The sequence below is a fragment of the Elaeis guineensis genome, chromosome 15, assembly GCF_000442705.2.
Source record: "Elaeis guineensis isolate ETL-2024a chromosome 15, EG11, whole genome shotgun sequence".
Lineage (NCBI taxonomy): Eukaryota > Viridiplantae > Streptophyta > Magnoliopsida > Arecales > Arecaceae > Elaeis > Elaeis guineensis.
The window spans coordinates 73,185,393-73,213,386 of record NC_026007.2 but is presented as its reverse complement, the minus strand read 5'-3'; the positions used below and the strand labels follow the sequence as shown (position 1 = coordinate 73,213,386).

The 27,994-nt window shown below is 36.6% G+C and overlaps 2 protein-coding genes across 2 annotated transcripts; both read right to left on the bottom strand.

Moving 5' to 3' along the window:
* Positions 1-29: 29 nt before the first annotated feature.
* Positions 30-10,020, bottom strand: LOC105058711 (ATP synthase subunit O, mitochondrial). Its single transcript, XM_010941729.4, has 6 exons — positions 9,799-10,020; positions 9,354-9,404; positions 6,509-6,752; positions 5,205-5,317; positions 1,115-1,201; positions 30-416 (listed from the first exon to the last, which is right to left on the bottom strand). Exons 1-6 carry the CDS (start codon positions 9,925-9,927, stop codon positions 285-287), a joined length of 756 nt encoding a protein of 251 aa, XP_010940031.1. The 5' UTR covers positions 9,928-10,020; the 3' UTR covers positions 30-284.
* A 6,446-nt stretch (positions 10,021-16,466) lies between these two features.
* LOC105058710 (putative phospholipid-transporting ATPase 9) lies at positions 16,467-24,481 on the bottom strand. Its single transcript, XM_010941728.4, has 11 exons — positions 23,257-24,481; positions 20,985-22,333; positions 20,774-20,884; positions 20,344-20,620; positions 20,164-20,252; positions 19,947-20,055; positions 18,480-18,683; positions 18,252-18,377; positions 18,001-18,099; positions 17,725-17,916; positions 16,467-17,459 (listed from the first exon to the last, which is right to left on the bottom strand). The coding sequence occupies exons 1-11, from the start codon at positions 23,647-23,649 to the stop codon at positions 16,818-16,820; spliced, it is 3,591 nt and encodes a 1,196-aa protein (XP_010940030.1). The 5' UTR covers positions 23,650-24,481; the 3' UTR covers positions 16,467-16,817.
* Between the last annotated feature and the right edge of the window lie 3,513 nt (positions 24,482-27,994).

Genomic DNA, 27,994 nt, shown 5'->3' with positions numbered 1-27,994 from the left:
CATCGTCATACCACAAACTGGTTGACAAATAAAAATAAAAGTTCAATACATCCATTCACTTAAAAAACTTATATTGGTAGCTCCGGATAAGTTTCTCAAAGCTAAACATTGAAGACCCAAGCAATAAAAAAAAAAGGGGGGGAAAGATTTATATAGGGCTGTGCCCTAGAAGACAATAAGAGTGCCCTTCTCTCAAAATTTTATTCCAACCAGAGAGACAAAGTAGTAATTGCAGCGAATGGTCTACCAGTAAGTGGTCCTGCTAGTTGCTGCCAATCTTTTGGTTACTCTAAGCTTTTAAAATCAAGTGGTTCCCTTAAGAACTTCTCCATTTGTTTTGCCCTTGTCTTGATCGACATGTCAAATAGCTTCTGCCCAAATTCAACAACCAATCCTCCAAGAATGCTGGGATCAATCTGCATAGCCAATAATAAATAGAGAAAAATAAGTTTTGTTACACTAACTTATTGTCAATCATGTGAATCTCAAAGTCATCTGGCTATAGCAAGTAACAATACAGAAACAACAAAAATTAAATCACATTTAAACATAGAGACAACTGACTCATCGGAAAGCCATAGAAATAACAAGCTCAACAGCCGCCAAGGTCATTTATCATCCAACGTCAAAGGGGTAATGGATGCCCCTTTTCTCTTTTAAGTGATTGCTCTGTTTAGGTTTTTATGGGAACAATGTCAATGTCCAAGGCACATGCTTTTAAAGCTTTAATTTTTTTTCTTAAAATAAACAGATAGTAATTTCCTAAAATAATGTGCCACAGGTTTCCTTAAGTAAATATGGTAAATCACTATATAAGACAGTTTCGAAACACGGTTATGATCAAACATGCACAAATAGCAGCAGAGCATACAATACAGGAAAAACAATAAAAAAAATAAAATTCTTAGAAAAGATTTTTTTTTTCCTTTTTTTTTTTTTGGAAAAAAGTTGCAAGCAAAGAGCCTAGCAACCCTTCAAGGGAAAAAAATTTGATGTGTGTACTTTTCAAACAAAAGTCCAATAAGCAACCTGTAAAACTCAAAAAGGCCAACTTGTTCAACAATTCAGTCATGCAAATGACAAAGCAAATTGCATTATGCAACAAAGAAAATACCTTTTGTTCAACCTTCACAGTTTTGCCTTGTCCAAGAATGTCTTGCAATGTTTGCTTCAGTTCTTTTTCCTCTTCAGCAGGAAGTGGCTGGCAAAAATGTAGAAAACAATTAACTAACGTTTAAACTGCTATAAAGTATAGCTGAAGATTCTACCAAAAGAATTTGAACCAATAGCAACCATGCTGTCAGTTTCACAATTTAATAAATAACTAACTTTTTTTTTTCAGTTCTTTTTGTTTAGAAATATATTACTGTCCATCTTAACAATCCAGGCAGGTCTAGCCTAGGCGATACAGTTTGGCCGGGAACCTATGACGATACCCAAAACAACTACCAATGACGTGCCCTGGGGCATCAAAGGAAAGCATAAATCCTTAGAGAAAAGAAGAAGAAGATGAAAAAGGTATCAAGAAACAAAAACAACTTCACAATATACAACAGACAGAGAGATGAAGATGCTGAATAAGAAGAAACCAAATTAGCCCCGACAAATTTACACAACAGATTGATAACAAGTAATAACAGACCAGCCAATCTCCAAAACTCAGAAAACAGATAAATGAGTTGGGTTTACCCACAGCACAGTCTATCTTATCTCATAGACTGTTCCAAACTGCATTATGCCAGCACATGTCACTGTCCACTAATAATGAGAGAACTTAGTGTCACCAAATATTTTAACTGAACTTCAACAGAAGTTTGGCCTAGTCCAGACAAAATGACAGTAAAGTGAACAATCAATCAGCATAGTCTGAAGGAAAAATACGTATAATCAATAATCGGCACAAAGCACGCTAATCTGTCACATTCATGTAATGGTTGATGTTACATACCTATCATGGTTTAGCTAAATTGGTCTGAACATACAGAAGTGCCAGTCCGTTTATATTGTCCATGTCAATACTGCTCTTGAAAAAGGTACATGTCTCTGAGAAAGTCAAACTGGCAGGGGTGCAAGCTAGTCAGATAGACCCAAAATTAGACATAAACTCAACCTACTCCTGATATCTAACTGATGGGTTCTGGTATGGGCCCCACGCCTGAATACAACTGTCCAATTAATTTAGGAACTGGGTAATGCAAAACTATACCAGCATGAGCAACCATCCCATAAAAAAATGAATACCCCAGGCCCCTTGGTTAGAAGTTCCTGATAGGTTTGCAATTGATTATGGAGTTGCTGGTTGTGCTATAGGATCAAGCCAAGCAGCGATACCTAGGGCGAGCTAACAGGTACTCCTATAGTATAGTCTGGGTTCAAAGCTGGTGTTCTACCAGAATTCAGTTCCCATCTTAAGAACGAAGAGTTTCGGATGGTCATTTCCCATGTTTTCATGCAGTCAAAAGCCCTTTCTCAACCTATGGTAGAGTGAAGTAGGCCCTGAGTGAGCCGGTGCTGATGGGTGGAAAATGGTCCAGGAGATCTGGCTGAATTCAATGCAGCTTTGTGGACTGTGATTGGAAAGCAAAAGGTCTCTTGTCTATCTGGAATATACTCTATTGGTTTAAGCTCAGTTCTATTTTCTTGGTTGGAGGTTCAGCTGGCTATGTATTCCCTGAGGAACATTCTAAAAGTAGCAATGCCTCTACCTGATCACAAGAGGCTTCTTCAAGGGACTTGGCTTCTTGCGCTCACTTCCCTTAGAACCAACCTCATCTGCTGCTTGCCCATAACCTCCTCCTTCCCACACAGTGACTCCACAATGAACGTCCTGACTGGCCTTAGTGAAAAAGAAGATTAGAGATTTCACTATGATTTCTTTTTTGTACCATAAAAGGTCCACTTCAGACAAATGAAGCAATAGAAGCAGTTAACTTTATTTTGATTGTTATTCTCAAAAAAATGATGAAGACCCATCAAGATTGGCACGAAATGTTACACTTTGCTTCATATATTTCCCATCATACACCCGTGGGAGCAAGACCCTTCCCTCTGTTCAGAACAGAAGCCATTTTGTCCATTGAGTTGGAGATGACCCCACAACATCTAACATTGGAAGATGAGCATTGTAAGGATCAAAAGAATGACAATAAGTTATCACAAATGGAAGGAAACAGGCATTGAATCATTCACAGAGTTACCAGTACCAGCACCAGATCATGAGACTTTGCTTAACCCTACCAAACTCAACAGGTAAAGATGGAATTTGGCCAACAGGCCCAACTCTAACCAGATCTGGAACTAAACCTAATTTGATAGAAAGAAACTGATAAAGCTAGATCAAATCTACGTACAAATCCAACATGATATAACCATCCAAATTTTGATTTGAGAGAAGCTAGGCAGGTCTTCCCATGCCCTGCCATAAGTTACTAGGGCCAAAAAAATTGGGGGAAGAGAGAAACCTTAGCTCATCCAGTTTCTCATCTAAAGTTTTGATGTATTCCAACTGTACTCCCCTCCAGCCCTCCCTACTACTAGTCTGCCTGCCCCAAAGATCACTTTTGCGCTTATCTTTTCTATTTTATCTTCTCCTTTCTCTCCCTCTCTTCCAAACCTCTAAATCCTCCCAAATTCTTGACTCATATACATGCTTCAAGCTATATGTAGATCCAACCAGTCAATATATTAAAAAGAGAATTTGATATGCCATGATGGGTGGTTGGATTCTCTCTCTCTCTCTCTCTCTCTCTCTCTCTCTCTTAAAAAAAAAAAGAAGTGGATGGATGGGTTGGAAGCAAATGTATCCAAGTGATTCAGACCCTCATCATTCCAATATGCACTGGAGACTTCTACCTAATGAAACTTCAAATAACCATATTTGCATCATCGTCCTTATTCTGAATCCTTTGTTGCATACACATTTGGCTTCTCATTTAAGCTCTACTCGTTGCCATGTTTTAATTACTCATTCAATCATGCTTCAAAAAAACCTTTTGATTAGAATATTTATCGCCCAGGATCAACCTATCAATTTTTTTTAAAAAAATGAGTCATTCTTGCAGTGCTCCCAGACAAATGATGCCTTGTATCAAACTTCCACAGACCAAAAATTACATAAAAAGGTAGCTCAAAACATTAAGAAAAAGGGTCCTCAGCTTATAAATAATCTTCCTTGGAGACTTTGGAAACATGTAAAAGAATATCAGTTGATCACTAATAAACCCAAAAGATGCAGCAATAGAACTACAAAATAGGAAAAGATGAAGGGTTCCCCATCTCCAACTCAGATAGCAAGACGAGATGGGATGGTGGTGGTGGTTTGAGTGAATAGGAGGCATGAGAGAGGGGATCAGTTTATCATGGCTAGGTGAGAAAGAGCAGGAAGAGAAAAATGGTGAGGAAGGAGAAAAGGAGAGACAGAGAGAGACGGTGCAAGCATAGTTCTGGAAGTTGAGACTCCTTGGAAACATAATCCACGTAGACCGTTTGGTTCTAGAATGGAAGTGGGGCATGGGGAAGTAAGCATGGCTGCCTACCTTTTTCTTTTTGATTTTGATACCATGAATCATGCTGAGTTTTGACACCCATGTGCATCCTACACATGCATAATTGTTTGATACCATGTTTACAAGCTAAGTTTTGAAAAGTATATCCATGTGAGCAGCAGCCCAAGCCATATGAGAACACTTGAATACATTCCAAAAGGAAAAACAACTGATTGCTATTACAGACAAGTTAATAGCATAACTGGTGTGAAAATCCTCACACGTACATATGTATGTGTGTATATTCATAGAAATAGCTTCATAGATTCATAAGAATTACCTTAGAAGCACAAATTTTGTTGGACACCTTGTAGCAATAAGCAGCTGTACTAGTGGTGGAAAAAGGCCAACATGAAAAGACATCTTCAGTCAAAATGCATGTGATTTCTTGATTTTTCATAATTTTGCTTATAAGCAAAAATATTATACCCACAACGAATAAGCTCTAGACATATAATCACATATTTCACCACAATGTGAGTGTTGGTCAGAGAGTATGTTATTCAAACCAACAATGGCATGCTAAATAAAGGTAAAGGACATGCTTTATTCGCTGACTCATTTTCACCTACAGTCGATCATTTCTCTTTTCCAAGGTAAGTGAACTCCACATTAGCTATCAAACATATAAACAGTGCATAACTAAGATGGTGAACTTACAATAACAGTTGTGACGATAACATTCACTTCACCCCTCTGTGCCATTGCCAATTCAGAGAATCTCTTAGAAATACGCTCTATGTGTCTAAGTCTCCCATTATCAGCCAAGACAGCTAGTAAATATCAAAACAATGAAATCAAAAAATAGAATATCAAAATAATGATGTTACAGGGGAGTTAATGCAATTGTGATGATAAATCAGAAGGCAACAAGTAAAACTGATATGCTTGGATGCCCATGAATTTTAGGGGTATATCCAGCTGATAATACAATATTCTACATGATAAAGTAAATACCTCAAAGATGATATAAGCATAATGAGATGCTGACATTACTCATGAGGATACGCAAAATAAGAATGTAAAGTAAATAAGAACATGTATATCACCTACCTATGCATAAAAGAAATATAGATCACTAGAACAATCATGCTATAGAGAAACTCATGATGGAGAAAAGCATTTGTATTTGTAGAGTAATCCAGAAATGATACATAGCAAAAGGAAGCAGGCAATAAAAAGCTTACACATGCAACCTAAAAGGAGGCATTTAACAAAAGGGAAATGGAATGTTACATGACCACGGGTGGTCCACTGCAAAAAGGTAAGTTATTGTCATGTGATAAGATCTTTTGAGCATACAGGCTCAAAAGGTATAAATTTTAGATATGGTATACCCTTCAGCCATGCTCTAATAACCTGAACCCCTTCATTTCCCCAACTCTTATCAAGCTAGAATGAATTGATCAAGCAGATATATTTGCAAGTACTGCAAGCAATCAATTGACACTTCCATGCATTTGGGAAAAAAATTATAGTCAATAGTTAGCTGCCTATCATGGTTTTCAGAAATAGTTTAAGCTTTCCATTAGTTCAGGCAGACATAATTTATGAAAAACTACAAGACACATCAATAGAATATCATACAATACCTAAACGCATGCACTGGGTGTGTGCCACCCTCAAAATAAGTAGGCACAGATACAAAATACCAAAAATATATAAAAACTCATCCAAATATTTTTTTCCAGATGAAAAATACACGTCCACAGTGATACCTATATGCTGTACACAAAATGTCAGATGTTAGACTCATAGCAACACATAATTTATAGCTGTCCGGGTAATGTCATCCAAGTGTGCAAAATTAATGCATCCTTGTAGCACAACACCAGTGAAATAAGCATATCTCGTGCTGTAGGTTTCTTTTGTGCCCCACAGATATCAGAGACATTTGCATCCTATATCCCAATTAGTCTACAGAAAAAGTAATTTCAGAACAAGCATACCAATTTAGGACATACCCAAGAAATTCTTCGTAACATCCGAAAAACCAGCTTCAGAAAATAGTTCTTTTACAGCCTTTACCCTAGTCTCCCTAGGAACTGACAAATCCTTGATGAACTGTGAAAACAGAGGGCTCTTCTTGGAAGCCTCGACAATGTCCAGAATCTCAGATTCAACCTTCTCCAGCATATTTGCTTTGGAGGCTGCAATAAACAGAGCAGATGCATAGTTTCCTGAACCCCCAAACAATGATAGTGGCACCTGTAATTGCATCATAAAATCAAGAACTGAAATTTACAAGAAAAGGAAACTAGTCAAAACAATCTAAAATCATCAAACTATAACAGTTCAGAGACTATAATACAAATTCACATATTGCTGTTCTTTTGATATATTCTTGTAACTTGGTTGATCAATTCTTGTCAGTCTGAAATCACGAAATGTGGCTGATTAATTATTGTTATTGCATTTTGCAGTTCTAATAATGATTGACTCTACCTCTTTGTCATTCAGCGAATTAAAGCAGCATTGTTACTCCAAGAAAGAACAAATTTAAATTGCCTCAACTTCTCAGAAACAAGGCATGAAGTCTTATGAGTTAACTTGAAACAAAATAACTCAAAGAACTAGCATGAGCAAAGTCTGATGCGTTCATACTCATGTCAGCAATTCCAGGTTACTATCATATATTCTTGAAAAGGAAAAGCTAAAAAGATTAATTTTTGGGGACTTTTGTTCTCAGTTACAAAGGGACACTCTAGGCACTTCCACATCCCAACTCTATGAAAGCTGCACCTGTCAGCTCCTGCACCAAAGTCCACTTTTGCACTCACCCTTGTTTTGAGCACACGACAGAAGTGGTACACTGTACCCTTAAAGTACTTTTATTAATCCACCATATCACACATTCTCCAGAGTACAGATGTACCCTTCAATACTGATGCTTTAATGTGTAGTCAAGAATTCATCTATGATACATGACACTTGGAGGATACTAAATTGGTCATTGCTCACAACAATGTCAGGCAACCATATACTGTAGTCAGAGAGTTCAATCATAAATAACCAATCTGAAAGTTCTGATAATTGGAGGGAATTGTATTTGACAGCACTGCTTTCTTTTAATGCGCATGAGGAAAGCAAGTCAAATGCTTTACCATGCAGGTCTAAGATGGAGAGCCATGAAACATCAGCAATAATATTCTCTAATGTTCAAGTTGATTTGACAAAAGTAAATCGATCTAGTTCATGGACCTTTTCACTCTTCAAAAACATGATGACCCTCTGAATCCCAATCCTAAGAGAAATGCCTGAACAGCTGCTTCTTATTCATCTGAAAGAAGCTGAGACCAAATTAACCATATCTTGCCAACCCTCTTATATTCGTTAAGATTCTTATAATAGTTTACCCAAATGCAACCAGATTCATCGACATTCTCTCATTGTTTTAGTTTGTTTAGCTCATTAGCTCTTTTATAGGCATCTTCCGCCATATGAACAAGTGGTACATTACCCCCTTACATCAACCAGAAATCCTAAACTTTTATTTAAATTAGATCATTTCCAATCTTTAAATTTCAGAATATTTAGGAAATTGTACATCAATCTTCTTTCATCTGAAAGAGTCATGGCCAAGATATCCTATGTTTCTGAACAACATCAGAATCCTTTCCTATAAATTCTGATACTATTTTCTAACAATTATGGATTCATAAGAAATGACTTCAATGCATCAGCATCAACTGGAAATAATTGCCAGAAGAACTTGACAAGCTCTTCAAAATTTTCCATCGGCATTCAAATGGAAACAAAGAAGGCCTTCATCAAAGTAATATCCTACAAAAGAATGTGTCGGTCCATATATTAAGTATAAAGCTTGCAGCTTCCCCAGCAGGCATGTTCTATATTGCTACATTTGAAACCACTGCCTCAGGGGGGAAAAAAAAAGAAAAAGAAAAAGAAAGAAACCTTTTTCACTTGTTTGGTTTGGTGACACATAGTTGGGAGTTTTTTTCACAGACACATATTTGGGTATGAATATGATAGATTTTGACCTAGTTATTGCAGATTAAAACCTACCTTTGATCAAAATCCAATTTCGATTCATAACTTAAAGATGGCCTAGCAAATCATATGTTGACTTTGGGCTGGGTCCACACGAACCCATTTTTATGAAAACAATGTAGGTGTTTCACTTAAGGATAAACCAAAAGCTGCTTAGCTTCTTGACTTCTGCATTTGTAAGAAGCATTTTCATTGAAGGTTACCAAACACATCACTTTCAATAAGTGCTTGTTTTTTTCAAGCAATGCCTAGCACAACCTTACTCTATTAGCTTAAGTACCAATCCTTAACTCACAAAAACCATCAACTATGTTCCGAAACTCCGCAAATGCTCATCCCAGACGTTAGAATACCCTGAGCACCTCCTTGTGTGTTTGTGTGCATGTTGCCGTTGTTGTTGCTGCTGCTGCTGCAAAGACATGCCTCCTGATGATACTGCTTCATAACTCTTTGGTTACTTCTTATAAATATCATTTTGTCAGTACTTCCGGAGGCAATGCAACATTTCTTGAATGGACTTATCATTTGGATAAGAATAGAAAAGAAAGGTGATGATACTGGTTAAAAAAGAGTTATGTATGTATGTATGTATATTATCTACAAGACGAAGTGCCAAATAATTCTATCAGTATACTAAGTCAGAAAAAAACAATTCAATCCGTGAAACAGGTTTTATGTAAGTTCTTTTGTAAAGTAAATACACGCACATACCAGAAAATTTGATTAGAAAGCTTAACAAAAGTATTTCCTGTTCTTCAACCTTAGAATATCAGGGATGTCCTGCGGAATCTCCTTTACCTTAACGTTAGCTTCGCTTGACTTTGGCTGAGTCGCAAAATTCCTCAAACACTGTAACAGGGGAATGTCATACAGTCAAATTCCACCACACATAACAGAATGAAGGCATCTCAGATCCCAAAACATTATATCAACTCGTACTCGTAAAACTTCAAATTTCAGAACGAAAGAAGCAACAAAATGATGCGCAATAATCTCAAAACCAAAAGCAAATCAAGGACAGATTTCTTTCAGGATTCAAGAACATCAAGAATAAACAAATTCTAATAAATTCTAAACGGACCTAAAACCTAGAAAACTTTTTGATCAGATAACAACGATTCAAAAAAAAAAAAAAAAAACGAAAAAAAGAAAAGAAAAGAATCAGATGAAAGCAAACATTGAGAGGGGGGAAATGGAAGAGTGAAAAAAGAACTGCGATCCAAACCCTAGCGGCTTGATTCACCTGGGAGGTGGTGATGGTAGGGTTTCCGAAGCCTCGATCGCCGACGGATCGAAGGGGGCGGGCGGATTCGGCCCTGAGGATCTGGTGGAAGACAGAGAAGCTGGATTTGAGACGCCCCGAAATCGCCATTCGGAGACCCTTAGTTCTCGCGTCCGTCGCAGGGGGCGGCGAGGGGAAATGAAATGAGGAGAGAGAGCGAGCACCGGAGATCAGGAGAAGGCAGAACGATGGCTGTTATTTTATAGGTAAAAAATTTCCACGTGGCGATTTTATAATGGCCGCCTATCCTCTTCTGTCAATTAAGTGCCTCGGCTGATCTGTTACGGGGGAAAACTATTTGATAGAGGAACTATGACATATGACATCTTTATGGGACACATGACACGTGGGGCTTTAAGAGTGCCACGTCCGTTTCGTTGTATTTGAAGTCAAAATTGCCAGTCTAGTCTCTTCTTTTCCCCGGTGCACCAGCTTCAGCGGGCCGGTAGGCGACTCTCAGTCTGAACCAGACCAAATCAATAAACCGGTTTTGGTCATGTCATGCTGTTCTATAAGATGTTTGGATATTTATAATTATTAACATTTCAAGCACGGGAAATACATACTTGAGAAATAAATAATATAAAAATTTAAATACAACATACAAATTATAAAAATAAAATAATAATATTTTCTTGTGTGTTTGTAGATTTTTCTGTACTTTGTTTGTTTTATTTATTATTACAAATATTTTAATTAGATTTTTACTCATCCATGGATGATTTATGTTTTTTTTTTTTTGTATATATGCTCTAATATTTTCGCAAGATTGTGGTGAGAAGAATGAAAGAGGAGATTTTTTGGGATGATCTTGTTCGAAAAAAATATTTTTTATTTTATTATTTATTTATATTTTATTTTTTAATTTTTTAATTTTTTGTTTTATCATAATTTCTTTTGGCATGGCCCTTGTATGTTTTCAATGTTGTTTCAAATTTTCTTATTTAGTAAAATTGATTTTTTATTTATTGTTAATAATTATAATTAGATAAAATATCTATATTTTTAATATTGAGACTTAATTTTATTTCTTTATTGTATGACTGAGGGTTTTATAGGTAATATAAAAAAATAAAAAGGTAGAAGAGCATTTTCGATATCAAAAAAATGATAGATGAAATATAAAAGAAATATTTGGATACAAAAATTTATATTTTTAATATAGTGGAGAATACAAATAATTGTCATCTTTTATTGCTACTAGCAAGACATGTGCAACACTTATTTTTTTAAAAAATAAATTATATAAATAAATATTATTTTATATTATTTTATAATAATTTTTGTCAGCTATATCTAATTGCAATTTAGTTTAACACTTTGAAAAATAAAATATATTTTGCATACTCCAATCCCCTTCCATAATGCAATACCCATGATAAAGACTATGAATCGTCATAAAGCGCTAGAATCACTATTTGGCCAAATCACCCACTATTAATTTGAGCTATTTTTTTTAATCATTGACTCAATAAATATCAAAATTCTAGATGATAAAAAAATTTAAGATAAAAAATATTCTGTTTAGATTATAGAGGAAATATTAATACCGTCTATTAGTTCAAATTATGTGGATGGCAAAAACTAATAGTCAAATAACAATTACTATTTCAAATTCCAAATAGGTATGCATTTTGTATCCACTGCGAAATTATTTTTATTTTTAGCTCATCATGTGTTAAGCAGTTAGTACAACATAAACCTACCATGCATTCGAAGTTTGTTATATGGCAAGCCAACTTGAAGTGAGGACCTAAACATTACTCTTAGCTTATTGGCTGAATCTATATCTATAAACTTATTACTGAGGCATGATCAGATAGAAGCTTCAAAGCAAGACAAGAACCACTCTTCAAAGTGATGTTTAGTGCGATAATAGCTTGTAGATGCGTATTGTTCACTTAAAACTTCATGCCGGTTCTTCAAGGAGAGTGTGAGTGATGCACAATCTTAGTTTATATATTCCTTTCTTGTCATTCAAATACAAAATCTTATTTTTTTCCATTAAATTATGTCTTTTAGCTAGCTAGCAACCAAGGAAGAATATTATACCGAAAAGATCAAAAGCTGCAAATAAATGAATGTTTGTCTTTAAGTTATTAAATAGCAAACAAGAACTCCCTCTAAAACAAAAATACTGGAACTAATATTTGCTTAATACCTAGTAGTAACAAAGAAATCATAGCCTATTAGAAAAGTTATCTATTACTATTTATTGCATATTTAAAATTTAATATTTAAATGTTATTAGAATTAAATATTGGTGCGAGCACATTACGTGCCATAATCATAAATTCAATGTCAGCAAAAAACTTAATTAATGATAAAGATTTGGAATTCAAAAACAGTCCAGAACACTCTATGAGCTTGAACCATCAAAATTTATAAAATTTAACCTAGCAATCAAGTTCTTATGAGCTATGATGCTTTGTCAATGGATCGACCAACACAAAGGAATCTACATGCTTCGTTGTTACCTTGGAAAACAAGCCCATTCTCAATCTAGAAAGATATATATGCATCTCCATTATTTTGGCCTAGTAATTAACACGAACAATATGCTACAGTGACCACTTTTTAGGCATGAGTTTGGTTCAATTTTTTAGGCATGAGTTGGCATATAGAGAGTAACTTGCCCCTGGATTAGCCTTCAAATTTTCTAAAGATGAACTTTATCCAACAACTATGGACCTTTAGCTTAAACCCTAAGAAAACTTGTCACTCTTCTGGAGAAACAAAACTTTCCAAAACTAACCTTGGGTGGCACAACTTCTCTTTTTGTTGATCCAATGGAGGGACCATCAATCAATTGCCTTTTTCTCATTACCTGGTGCAGGAGTTGTCTTTCATACATCATCTGGAGAAGGCTTAAAGAAGATTGTTGCCTGGTGGGGCCTGCACACATTATTTAATTAATACACCATTTTGAATCTTTTTAAATGGTGTAATACTTTATTTTATTTTGACGATTTTGATGCTCAGCGTACATTACTAGTAATGGTCATGCTCAATCTGACCACAACAATTCTTTGCCAACAAGTTTTGCTTAAATCATTTATTTATATTGGCTTTTATGAATATTTAATTATTTACCAAACATTTCTATTTAAGCTAATCATATTAGCACAACTCTAAGCTTTTCCAAAGTCTTCCGTTCTAACAATTCTTGCACGACTTGAATGTGCTTAGTGTTCTTCCATGCTTCCACCTCCCTAGAGAGTGATTCAAATAGGAAAAAGAAAAAGAATAGACAAAAATTAGTATCTTAGTAGACACCCTTCAATTTTCCTCTTCCCCCTTCCTTTTTCTTCCTTAGCATCTAAGGAGAATCTTCTTGTGGGGAGAAAAAGCTTAGTAAGTGCATCTAACAGACCGTTCAACCTCTTTTAGGTACCCACACAATCCCTACAGTATGATTGCTTTTTCTCCACTCAATCACAAAAGCTGGCTCCTCACCCTTTTGCTTGATAAACCCATCCTCCAATCCTCTTGACACTCCAACTGCTTCCCTCTCCCTATCTTTGCCCTCCTCTCTCCTGCTCTATCTTTCGACAACTTAACAATGGCTTCGACAATGACTCCAACAACACCATTGCCAGACTATGAGGAGCTTATGACTGCAGGGCCTCAACATGTCTCAGGATCCATTGCACCATTCTTTGCAGTGATGTCAATGATGGTTGTCCTAACAGTGCTATCTGCATCTTTGGCTGGGCGTGTGCAGCACGTGCTGCCGGCCTGACGCATGATATGATTGCATGGGGCGGTGGCAACAACGATGCACCTTGCGCCACAACACTGTAAGAGAAGCCAAAGCAGTGGTGGTGGCGGCCTTGGAGCCAGTGCCAGAGGAGAACAACCATTTATGATCACAGCCACGGCCATAGCCATGAGGGTCGTCTTGGTCACAGGTTCGCTCCTTGATCCTACTTTGTTTGCACGTGAATGTTGTAAGAGAGTTAACTTTGACATGCTTCAAAGTAGTGCTTCTGGGGAAGAATGGACTGGCTTTTTGCAACCTAGAATAAGGTTGCAGCGTTTGGGCTCATTAGATTGTATCATCTGAGCTACCTTTGGCTCATAAGGAACCATGTTCTTTTAGATCATCCTCACATCATGAATCAAGTTTCATCTGAATTTGCCTTCACTCTTAGCAATTGTGTTGGTTTGGATGACTTTTTTGTGCCTTTTCTTTTAATTTATTGAGGAAAAGCTAGTTACCAATGGCCATTTCTCCCATGAAACTTTCTGAGCATAGCTGCTTGTGGTACGAAGACATGGGTACGGGCTCTAGCATGAAGCTTAGTATGCAAGTCTAAATGATAGATATAACAGTCAAATTGAATACATTTAAAGGTCGTAGAGAACCCAAATCCAGTCCTAAAAAAGAGAAAAAGAAAATTTTGATCAGCATACTTATAGATCTGAGTGTTCAGACGACACGTTTATTTTTGCCAACATATGAAATTAATAGCCTGATCACCAGTATCAGCAAGGAACATATCGGTGTTTCTGACATTAAAATATACAGTGCCACAATTAAGTTATCATCATTAAAATATCCATTTTATAGGAGTTTATTGCTTCAACCTCGGAGAAGGAGAAGTAGTTGTTTCTATCAGAAGTTTAAAGGACTACATTAAGAAGATCTATACAAAATGAAACCAGTGCCCAAAATTTGCCGATTGATGAGAGTAACTTCCAATTCTTTCTATTTTCATCAAGCTCCTACTTGAGGGAAAACAGGTTAGATGGAAGAAAATTAATTTCTCTTATTTTTATTAATTAAAATTAAGGCAATTAAGGTGCTAATTAGCCAAATAGTGGATGTTAACAAGAAACCTCTAGCAAGCATTTAGATTAAGTGAAGCAAAAGCATATTCCCTGTCGTGTCAATGACTAGCTATGCTTTTTTCCATGAAGTGCCAAAATATTTTATAAATGAGATGTCTATCTCCACCAAGTTATTTTTTACAGAAAAAAAAGACAGCAACCTCCACTGAGTTATTATACTATGGCTTCACAAACACAAACAGGCATCTTTCAATAGTTTAATATACTCATCAGTTTCTAATCCATATGGGTCATCCAAAGCACACTAGTATGGTGTAACCTTCTTGTTCGAATTGAAGTTTGAAATTAAACTTATCCTCGAGAGGATAGATGGGGTAATTCAGATGAGATCCAATATAGATTTAATTTTTATTCACTCGTGAGATCTAACTGATCCAAGGGAAACTACCACGACCCTCTTTTCTCAAGAATCCATACATCTCTTATCATTGTACAAACGACTATCTCTCAAGTACATATTTAGATTCAGCCTCAATAGATAACTACGATATCGTCCCTTTCATTCTAGGGCGATGGAGGGATCATACCATTCGAGCCTTTTTTTCATACTTTTTTCAGAGGTCTGGAGAAAGCAGCAATCAATAGAAATTTTCTAATCCTTCTTTTCTAAAAGGAAAAACGTGAAATACTTTTTCCTTTACATAAGGATCAAGAGATTGGATCTGGCCATAGAAAGAATGCTTGATATAAAAAATTTATTTCTTTGTCTTTGACCCCTTCAATCACTAAGAATAGGATTTTCATCAATTGTATCCTCCCGCTTGAGCAGTCACCAAATAAAGATTGTGCTCTAGAGTAGCAGGGGGCATAGTGAGCAGAAGATTGTCTAAGTCTGCTTGATAGGTTTTGTTGGGGCATTTTGCCAAGAAAAAAAATATGGTGATAGTATTGGATATATGTTTTCTTATGCTCTAGTAAAATCATCGATCCCATTGTGACATGTTGATGAAAAAGAAACTTTCTCAGAACTCCACCAAGCGGTATTGTGCCTGTGCATCCTTTCACTTGCCTTAGGTGGCGAGTAGAGTTAGGCTCTTGTGTAACGTGTGTTTTTGATTGTATGAAGGCGTGCTTGGCTTGATAATGTGGCCCATACATGCAAGCACAACAAATAAAACCAAACAAAGACACTTAGTGTAGGAGTTTATCTCCAATAAGCATAGAAGTAGATCTCCACCAAATAAAGACAAAGAAAGCTATGCATTAAAATACACTACTTTGCGCCGATGGACTACTTATTTAAATCTTCTAGACAGAGACGACGAACTCTTCTAATCTCTCCGATGACCACAAGTGACAACCCACACAATGAGCTCTTGCTGTTCATTTCACAGCATTTGTAGCCTCCTTTGAGGCCCCTTATTCTCTATTCCATCGTGCACATGCGGTCCCCTACGATGGTAGGATTCGTCGGGTGCCAGTGTCTCCAAAAGATTGTTAAGAGTACTCGTCGATATTCGCACAGATCATTCTTTATGTGCTATATGTTTTCTTTCCAACTTGAGCGAGCTTTTTCGCAACAACCATAGTTCATCAACCTGTGAATTTGTCGGAAAAACCCTTTCTCTTTGCTATCTCAACTGGTCCACGATTACTCTTTTTACTTGTTTACAAAGAAAATCAAGATTTTCTAAAATTTTTGACTTCACAGTTCGGGCTCAAAAATGCGGGAGCCACACGCCAACAAGCTATGACTGTTAAATTTGATGATCTACCCCATGGAGTGGTGGATGATCTTGTTGCGAAGACCAAAAGGTTAAGAGAAGAGAGAGGAATTTGATGAAAAGGAAACTTTCTATAATTTCTACTATGCAAATATAGAGATACAAAATAAATAAATCAATGTGACCAAAAAATGGCCGGTATTCAAAATTTACAACTCTTCTATGGTATTCACTTCTGATCATGTGAGGATCAAATTACACAACATCAGTACCCTGCATCCGAACATAAAAGACTTGAGAGAATGCTGTCCGCACATGGGAAGCAAACTCCAAGCCTACTTTCTTCATTTATTAACCGACCATCTATATGCCAAGGAGCTGGTTCGACATGAATCTCTCTGAGAAGCAGCAAGCCGACAGTGTAACTGTACAATGAGCAATGGACTCAGACAAGAAAAACTGTCATGGTGAGGGAACTGCATGGTGGACTCTCCTAGTTATTAACTGAGTAGCTTTATCGAGGCGGGCAGAGACACCAACTGTCGTCGGCCTCACCGACCTCTGGCGCACCACTTGGCAGTACTCGGGATCATCTGCTCGCCCCTCCCACCGCATCCACTGAACCATGTTATGGTACATGGGGAAGAAGCGAATCTGAATTGCAGAATAAGTGAAGTAGGGGATGAGGGTGGCAATCACCACGAAGAGTGTCAAAATCCAATAAGAAGGTGCAGGAGCCAGCGCCTCAACGAATACCATGAAGGCAGTGGTTGATATGGTAGGGGTGATGGCTCCATAGGCCAGGAGGAACAGGTACCAAAGAGCAATGCCACCCCAGATGAAAATGTGCTGTATCAAAGTGAAGAAGCCGACAGAGAGTGCCATTTGGCAGTTCACAACCCAGACCACGCAACTGCACATGGTGGCCCCCAGGACTTCATAGCCCACAACCTCACCACCTTCACGGAAGGCCTGGTACTGGAAGGCACTGATGCAAAAGAAGAAGATTGTGATGGCATTCAAGATGCCATTGAACATCCAACCAAGAAGTCGGGTCCAGCTGAAGAGAACATTTTGTACACCTTCTTGGTAGAGCATGGGGAACTGCATTGAGAAAGAGATCGAATTCAGGATTAGGTCTTAAAGTAAGCATGCAATATCAGATGAGGAAAGTATGGAAGTTTAGATTGCTTCAAATGAATCAAGGTAGTGTTGATTCTCGTGTTTACAGGATACGAGGTATATTCTTTGGGGACAAAAGTTCATGATTTGATGAAAATATGGAGACATCCAGGGAAAACAAATGTATTTATATGTGATTGAAAGAAAAAAGAAAAAAGAATTTATCAATGATGGGTGAAGGGCATACCTTAAGGCAAAATCGAGGAGAAACATCCTGGTCGAATACTCCCAAAGCAATCACAGGGAGTGATGTGAAGAAGACGTTATATAATGACAGGAACCAATCATTATATGCAGGTTGCCCAGAGAATGACGCATATGCCTCATACATGAATAGCGTGAGACCAAATGTGATGTTCTTGTAGAAGAAATAGCATATCTGCAGAGAAATGAGAAGAACACGTCAAGCACCAGGCTGCAAAAAAGATTCAAGTTCAAGATTTGTTAAGTCAAGAGGTTATACCATTGATGAGATCCTCCTATAACACCAATGTCCATGCACAAGTAGCAGTCGCTCTAGAAATCTGAACTGAGCAATGGCGACATCACTCGACATGACCGCCTGAAATTGAGCATCGTCCAGAAAATATTTAAACTTTAATTCTAAGAACACCAGAAAGTCATGCAATGTAGGGGAGAAAAAAATAAAAAGTCCACTCTGGCATCACATTCTTGTGTATTTGCGAATATTTTCTCTAGGTTGATGTTACTGACCTGCATTCCTTCAGCACCACTGATACCAACCCCTATGTCTGCTTCTTGAAGCATGCCCACATCATTGGCGCCATCACCAATTGCTAATGTGACTTTATGAGTGCCAGTTTTTACAAGTCGTGTGACCTGGACAATTCAAGGATGCCTTCATTCAATTCAATTCAAGGAGGATCAACTGCAATAGAAACCAAGGGCAGCAATATTATTTGAAATTTTGCCAGAACTCACCAGGGCTTTCTGTTTGGGTGAAGAACGGCAGCATATAACTGATCCACAGCCAATTGCCAGCTGTAAGAACATGTCCTTCACATCATCTTCCAAAGCATATGTAAGTGACTTCCCATCAATGATCAAAGCAAATGATTCAGTATTTGATGAACTGATAAGTTTCCTTCCCTCATTTATCTGATGGACAACACTCTCTTTTGATGCCTGAAGTATCAACAATAAGCTGTAAATACGTTGAGAAGGACCAGACTTGCAACTTCAATAATCAGGTGAGAATTCAGAATACAAAAACCTTAGAGGATGTAGTTCCAAATAATAATATTTCTAATTTTAATCAGCAGATTAGACAAAAATGCTATGGTAGTTAAATTCATCTTTAATCTTCTCTATCATATAACAGTCAATTAAGATGCAGTGAAAGGAAATACAATGCCTTATCCAAAAAAAAAAACAGAGAGAGAGAAGAAATATAATAAACTGCCCAACCTATGTGGAAGCTCCAATTTTATAAACCTCCCCATCACATGCAAGAATAATTAGTACACAGAAACAGTTGAAATAACATTTCATGTGTACGGTCGATAATCAGGAAAATCTAACTGAGATATTTTGTCAACAGCTAGATTAAATATACATTGCATCCCAACTCTAATTCATCCTACAAGAGAAGGTATACTATATTAACACAAGGAATGATAGTTCAAGACAGTGTGTTAACTGCAACAGTCGATCTGAGTGCTTGTAATTCAAACATGGACTTCGGAAATCTTATCATGACGACAATTGTAGCATAAATCTGGTCAGTGTACAAAGAAATTAATATCATCAGAATGTGAACTGAACACATAAAACAAGTCAGGGCATAATTAGGTGGTTGTGAAGGAGTCATTCATGATGTTTAACAGCAGTGCAACTGCCCGTGTTTGAGTTATATTCTTCAGTCACATAGTTTTAAGACTTCTCTGTAAGTCAGCTAATACTGTTTAAAGATAGGCAGAGGAAATGAAGAATTTTTAATAATCAACCTAGTAACTGCTGACTTTTATTTTCAGCCACAAAAGATAAGCTTTAAGCCTTAGTAGTAGAAACTTCTGCTAAGGTTGGAATACCCACTTTGGAAACTCATCCACGCTCCTGCTTCCCTAAGGTTTCCTCATTCTAATCTTTGTTGATAGACCTATTTCACTGAACCCACATCAGAATCCACTCCTGCTCTTGATTCTGCCAATCAAGCTTTAAACTGTTTATCTTCCTTTTATATCTTTCTCAGTCAATAGATTAACCTTCAATGTTTAGAAATTTGAGCTGCCAGGGCAGGTACAAAAATAGTATCTTGACCACTTAAAATTATCCTGATTCAAATACCATGATACGAGGATGATCTTCAGGTAATAAAAAGGTGAACTGCTTATTGATTAGAAATATTTTCATGAACATAATAACAGAATAATAAATCATAATTTTTACCTTAGCAATAGCATCCTTGTTTCCTGCTTTCTCCAACCCTATAATTTCTGGTGTATCCAAAGTGATGATTATCTGCTTCATTCCTTGTCTTAGTAGACTACACGCGAAGCTGCAAAAATTAATGAAGGTGACTTGGTAAGAATTATGTACAAGAAGATTGAAAACACCCTCATACAACAAGCATTTTAAAGTGAAAATATGTTTTTCAAAGGCATACCCTATATTGATGGCTGTCTCCATCTTGTCACCAGTCAGTACCCATATCTTGATTCCAGCTTGTGCAAGTTTGTCAATGCACTCAGGTACCTATTGACCCATTATAGAAGAAATAAGCATCAGCACATACAACATGGTTATAAGATTTACATGTACTATTCCTTGAAAACCTTCTACACACCCCGAGTTGTAGTTTGTCTTCAACAGCAGTGGCACCAAGAAGAACCAAATCTCTCTCTATCATGTCAGCAGCTTCCTCAATTTTTTCATCTCTATCAGCACTAACTGAAGTCTTGGCTGCTGTAAACCTTTTGTTGAAAGTCGTGTATTCTTCTTCATCAAGTTCACGATATGCAAGAACCAAGGTCCTTAAACCTGCATCAGCATACTCGTTCACATGTTCCTTGGTTTTTTCCTCGAAATCCATTCTATTCTTTGCAAGCCTTTCAAACATAACACTGTTTATATCCAAGAAAAAGAAGGTCGGGATCAAATTTTAGAGATTTTGCATGCATATCTTTTTCGAAATAGACCATGAGAAATGAGAAACTTGACTCTTTTTTAAACTTTAGTTAGACTTCTTAGACAGACTGGTGGAATGGCTTACAAACCTGTCAGCACCTTTGCTGAGTAGTAGCAATTTCCCCTCCTCATCTCGAACTATCACAGACATCCGCTTCCGAGAACTATTGAACTCCAAGATATTTAGGAGCTTATATGACCTACAAAAAAGAGAAGATTGTAAGTTGCAATTTGATTAGAATTTACCAGCAAGCAAGTCATGAAAGTGTTCCATCGGTCTTGAGTATATTTATTTCTCACCTTTCAACTATCTTGCCTGACATGGGATTCAGTTCATGCACGGAGATGCTTGTCTGTGTCCTCTCACAAAACTCAAATCCCAGTTCCCTTGCTGCAACAACAAAGGCAGCCTCATCGGGCGACTCGGCTTCATATGATATCTTCCCTGACTCTTCATCTTCTTCAGGTATGCAAGTATGGCAGATTGCTAACAGCCGAAAAAATTTCTGGATAGCATCAGCACGAGGCTCATTAACCCAATTCCCATACATGAGACGTCCATCCTTAAAATTAAACCCTTTAATTGCAGATTTAGCATCAGCGTGATTTTCTTTGTGTTCTTCGTTATCTTGCTCAGTAACTATTGGGGATCCTTTTCTTCTAGCCATTGCTCTCTCAATCTCTGTGACTCCATGTCCATAAGCAGTCCCAGCGATGGAGCATTTAATGAACTCCATTGAATTGCAAGTCAGGGTTCCAGTCTTGTCCGAGAGAATTGTGTCAACTTGACCAAGTTCCTCCGTCAGGTTCGATGTACGAGCATGAGCAGGTCTGTCTGATTCCTCATGATACATTTGAATATCTTGGTTGATGAAAACAGCTTGCAACACCTTGACAATCTCTATGGATACATACAGAGAGATGGGGATGAAGTAACTATACAGCATCATTGCTGTCAAAAAGTGCAATATTGCTGCAATAGCTGCTTTGTTAGGATCATAGAAGATTGTAGTGTCATCTGGTCTGAGGTACCATCTCTTCATCTTGCCATCTTGTAAGTCATCATGGGTTGCAATGCCAAAGAAAATTGAGCCAATAGTCGAAATCAAGACCACAGCAGCTAGGAGGAGGTAAATGATTTTATCCAATTTTCTTTCAATTTTGCTCCTTTTGGATGGTGGATCTGTGGCATTTTGCATGACTTTCGTATCATGACCTGTGAAAATAACAGCCCCATATATGTAATCAGTGTTGCGCAGCTTAGAGTCCCGAAGCAGAAGCTGCTGAGGTGAGAGAGGGTACTGCTCGTCCTTCAGTTCCATGCTTCCAACAAAAGAGTAGAGACTTGCATTTGGATCCTCACATCTGATTACTGCTTGAAAATCTAGGAAGCTAGAATCAGCTTGTAAACCTGAGGTTGCCTCCGATGCTTGCTTCAATTTCAAATTTGTTTCTCCATCAAGGTTCATGGTCTCGACATAACATACTGCATCTGGATAACTGGATGAAAGCAAAATGAGGTCGGCAGGGAAAAATTCATCCTTCTCCACCTTCACTATATCCCCAACTCTCAGCTTCTTCCATTCTGTATAATCAAAGTTACCATCCTGACGGCACACTTTAACTTTTCGATTGTTCACCTCAGAATCCTGGAAAAAGGTATTGTTCACAGAAGTGTGCATCAATTATTACATACAAGCAAGCCAACTTCATTCAAAAAAAAAAAAAAAAACATACAAGCAAGCCAACATGAGAGAATTGGCAAGATGCTTTCTTGGTAGCCCAATTATAATAGCACATTTGGATAAAAGTTAGAAGGAAATGGTATTTGGAAGATGAATCTTTTAAAAAACATAAATCTTAAAAAAAAAAAAGAGCAACATAAACGATAACGATGGGTTGAATATCAGCAAAAGAAGTGCACAAATCCCCTTTTTCTTTTAGAAGTAATAACAAAGTCAGCATTCCTTTGTCTATATCAACTGATAGAAGATTCTTATTCCTTAGCAAAATCCAGCTGGACAATTATAATGCCCTTGCTTTCACTTCCATATCCTTCAGAAAGATCAAATTTAATTATCCAACCAAATTGACACAGTTGAAACATCAGCATCCATGATTATGTTTAGCATTTGCACCACCCCGAGAAAGGAAAATTCTCTGTTTTTTTTTTTTTTTTAAAGTAAATGGAAATTCCTACTCACTAAATCCTGGAAAATTTCCAGATTGTAAACAAACCTATTCTGTCAAATATCTCATCTAAAAACATGTCCCTCTCTTCCCCTCTCAAACTTTAAGAAGGTCAACATGTTCTGATTTATGCAATTATTTCTCAAGATGTGATAAAATAGCTACTACCGATGCTACTATAACAGAACTGGCAATACTTGAAGTTCTTTCCTTTATTGTTTGCCGATTCTTAAGCTCATCGAGAACACCAAAACCAAAACGATTGAGGAAAACGTTCGGAGTGAGATGTGATCTGATCTAACAACAAGGACATTAAAATAATATATTTCAATAATCATCATACTATATTCAATATTTTCCAAACAAGAGTGATCAAATTTACCTGCTGGCTGCGCCTCCAATCTTCAATGGCCTCCTTCACCATGGTTGCTCCAATCACCACAATCAGCGGGAGAATTGCACTCCCAGCACTGTAAGGAGCCAAGGCGGTGAAAGAGAGACATGCGGTGATCAGAAAGTATATGTTGGCAACCCTCCTGAACTGCTCAAACAAGGACTTAGGAATGAAGGTAGCCCATGTATACTTGGTGGTGGAGACAGAGTTAGATGCATAGTTTAGGTTGATGGCATCTTCGAAATCCGGGTCATTGGCATAGACTACTCGGGAGAAGCCCGGGCCTCCGATCTGAGAGTGGTCTTCTTTGAACCCCGACCTACCACATGCAAAGCTGTATAATTTACTAACACGAAACTTGCTTCTTCTCCCTCTAGCCATCTCTTATAGTCAAGTCCCAAGCAACGAAGTCACTACCAGTTTGCAGCGAATGGAGTGATAGGAAATTAAAGCACAACAATCTAATCTCCAAAGAGACCCACTGAATCAGGGACACAGAATCAAAAAATTAAGGGAGAAGGAGAGAGGAATATCTCAAATCACAATCACTTCAGCAGCTGAAGCACCCGAAAATACTCAAATGAACAGCAAAAACTGGACTTTATAAACAAAAAAGGCTAGCTCTAACCAAGAGAAAATTCCTAATAACCCCCAATCAGCAGGAATAACAAAAGAACAGAGCTCCCATGTCCAAGAATAAAAAGGAAAAGAAAAGAACAAAGAGCCCAGAACAAACCAAAAAAATGCCCAAAGAAAACAAAAGATCCCAACTTGGACGCACGTTCAAATCCAATATCCCCACAAACAGCTGAGATTCGACAATCAATCAGCCAAAAAACCCAATCTTTCTCTATCTTTCGATCATCGGAACGCCAGATGTCAGACTATGCCAGGAGCTATAAGAAGCAAGGGTAAGGAGTCAGCCATCTTCTTTGAAGCCTTCGCAGTTGCAGGCGGCAGCGCGTTGAACCTTCCAACCGTTCTCCAAGTCTTTTCCACGACTCGAGCCCGAGCGAGAAGAGACCGAAAAACCCCGCGGAAATCTCATGTGGGAACAAAAAAAAAAATCGATAATTATGGGCGAAGAAAATAGTCGCAGTTCTAGAAGGTCCATGTCACCAATCCGGCAATGGTCAGGGGTTGGCTTTTGACGGCAAATCTTGCAACGGCCGGCCATGGCCGTTTGGTGCCCGAAATCCGGTCTGCCTCCCTTCCACGAAGATTCCTCCCAGGAGAACATGGCGTGGGAAGCGATGGGGGGATGAAAATTTGAGCCCGAAGATTTGGTGTTTTTTCTCCTTTCTTTTTTCGATTGTAAGGGAAAAAAGATAAAAAAACGAAGATTTTATTATAAGATCCACTGATTATAAGTTACTGTGATTGGGCATGCAACATGAGTTTATTAATTTGATTTAAAACGCAGGTTAGTATTAAGACATGTCATTTAAATTGCAGGTCGGTATTAATGCATGTCCTGGACAGTATCTAATGCCCATTGGTTTGCAAGGAAGGATACATCCATTTCCCTAACCTTCTAGATTCTGTTTTCTTTAAGAAAAAAAATACTAATTATAGCTCTTGCTTATTTTCTTGCTAGTTGAGAGGATTAAATTGTTGACTTCTACTCGCGGCGAGCTTCCTGTTCCTTCAACAATATCATCTGCAAATCATTTGCTTTGCTCAAGAAATGTACGCCCAACTGATTTTTCTATGATATTTTATATGCAGTTTGATGTATAAAGGGAGAAGAAAACAAAAAGTGAACTACCATGTAGATGGCCTTGCTACAGATGATCTGCAATTTAATTGAAGGCGATTAGGCAGATGCATTTAGTTTACTTTACATATTAATTTTTATAATATTTATTTATAATTATTAATTTTTTGCTCGATAATGATGCATCTTACTACATGGATACATAATTTATGATCTCAAATTTTATAATATTTATTTACAATTATTAACTTTTTGCCCGATAATGATGCTTCTTACTGTATGGATACATAATTTAACATCTCAATTTTATAATATTTATTTATAATTATTAACTTTTTGCTCGAGAATGATGGGTCTTACCATATGAACATATAATTTAACATCTTCTTAGATAAAATAACACCAATCTTGTCATTTTAATAATGACTAAACTAATAAATTTTCTAACTTGACATTACTGGTAAACTACAAGGCGACAATTCAATACTCAATTTTCCGTGCATGGTTCCTCTTTAAAATTATCTTAAAACAGTATTTGATAATTTAAATAGGAGAATCATAGTGATCTAAGATTATCGATGATTCAAATTCTATAATAATTTTATCCTCATTGATCTAAAATCATCACATTTGATAAGCCATGGTTCAGTGACCAAAGATCTTAGAATATCTATGAGCAACGTATTTATATTCCATTAGAATTCAAGATCACTGACCACATAATACTCAAACTATACATGATATATTCCATAAAATATATTTATTGATCATATAAATCATATTATAATAAAATATATATTTATTAATATATTAATAATTAATATATTTTATAAAATATATTTATCAGCCCTATAAATTATTAATCTTATAAAAATCTATCAATCATTATTATAAAATTAATATTTTTATTCATACTTATGAAATATTATTTATTAATATGAATATTTATTTTGATAAGAAAAATAAAGCAAATAGAAGTAATATATTAAATAACTTTATTATATAAATATAAAGTATAATAAGATATTTCTATTCTAAATTAAAATTATTATTCAATCATAATATGACAATAATATATTATAATATAATATATACTATATATATATTATATAATATCAATATGATATATTATCATATATAATATCAATATAATATATTAATAGTATATTGATATATCAATATTTTTGCTAAACTGATGAATATTTTTATTCTTGAATTTTAATCGAAGATCACTGTTCAGGGATGATTTTGAATTTTGATCCTAAGGACAAATATCCTATCATTAGGATGGACGATGATTTGCAAAATAGAGATAATTTGATATCATTGTTGCGTAGAATTATCATAATGTAATCAAATATGATGATCTCATCATCTCCATTCATATTATCTTTGATTTTGGATGGATCATCTCACATCAAATGCTCTCTAAATTTTCTTTCCAAGAAAACAATATCGGACAATATCACCAATCAACTATTTCACAAATACCGGTCTCATGCCTCTATTTCACAAATAAAATAAGCACGTGTCTCATAAAGACTACCCTATTTAATTATAAAAGTTTTGATTTATCTCTGGAATCCCATTGTTTTTCCCCTTTTAAATGGTGAGATAATAACCCTATTCAGATTATAGAATTGGAAAATGGAAGTGGGAACGGGGAGGAGCATTGCTTGCGGGTTGGGGGACTCAAACAAGGCAGCAATTTCCTTAGATACAAACATACACTTGAGTATGAAATCCATCCAATTTTCTATCCATTACGTACAAAACTACGTACTAATTACTAAATCAAGAGCAAAAGCTTGTACACATTTTTTGCATAGAAGACGCTTAACGTGGGTCCCTAATTGTTATCCACCATAAATGTACTCCACGTGACCCACGTGTCTCTAATTCCCTGTGGACGAAAAGACCCCAAACACTGTTCCCAAAATGCGCTCTTTATTGACCTTTTGCTCGTTGTTTCATGGATGTCAGAGGGGCAGATTGGGAATAATGGGGACGCAGCCTTGGAGGACCGCGTAGAAGTACGACTCCGGGGTAGTCGTGATTCAACCGAACGGCCACCGCCGTGGGTTTAGGGGTAGTTTGGCGAGGGTCAGAACGGGAACAATGAGATGGAAAGCTCGTTCTTCAGGTTGGGAGCGGGAGGTGCTTTGAATTTTTTCGTTTTTTTATTTTTCTCCCGCCCTATCCAGATTTCTTACTTGACCTTATCCAACGTTGTTCCGAGAATGGGCTCCTAAAAATCAAATTTTTAAAATTAAAAGAGTACAGTAACATATATTTTTTCTCTTTTTAAAAATAAAATAATATTATGATAGCTTTTATAACGTAAAATTATACTCTACACCATGTGGTGTGGCATACACCATATCAATCACATTATCTCATTCTTGTAGGTCCCGTTCATCGTAGAGTTTTTTTGGATTGAAGTACACCTAAACAAGATGAAGTGGTTGGCATGATATACTATCAAATGGATTATTTTCATGGATAATGTTTTAAATGGTAAAATAATATTTTGAAATTTAAATGTCATTAGTAATCTTTTAATTTAAAATTCAACAATAAATTGATTTTTTTTTTATTTTTAAATGTGAATATAAAAGCAAACTTAATTTTATACATCCAGCCCATCATTTGACACCTTCGTTATAATTATCCAAGGCTAAGACATTCCATGTACCGTATTCTCATTCCTACCTTGTACAGTGCACTAGTTTTTGAGTCTAATTGTGTTTTGAAAATAATTGATATCATTTAATCTGAATAAAGTGTTTACTTTTAGGGGGCAGAAGAGGTTCCAAAAGATTTGGCTGACGCTTGTAAACACCAGGGATAGAATACAGTGATCTTCTTCCTTTTTTCTTTGTCCTCTCTGTCTTTTGATTTTTGAGGCCATTTAAGATGTTGTTTTGAAATGGTGCTTGCAACGTAAAGCTTGTGTTGCCGGTATAAATTTGATACGAAGGACAAATGCATAAATGAAGCTTAAAGTAT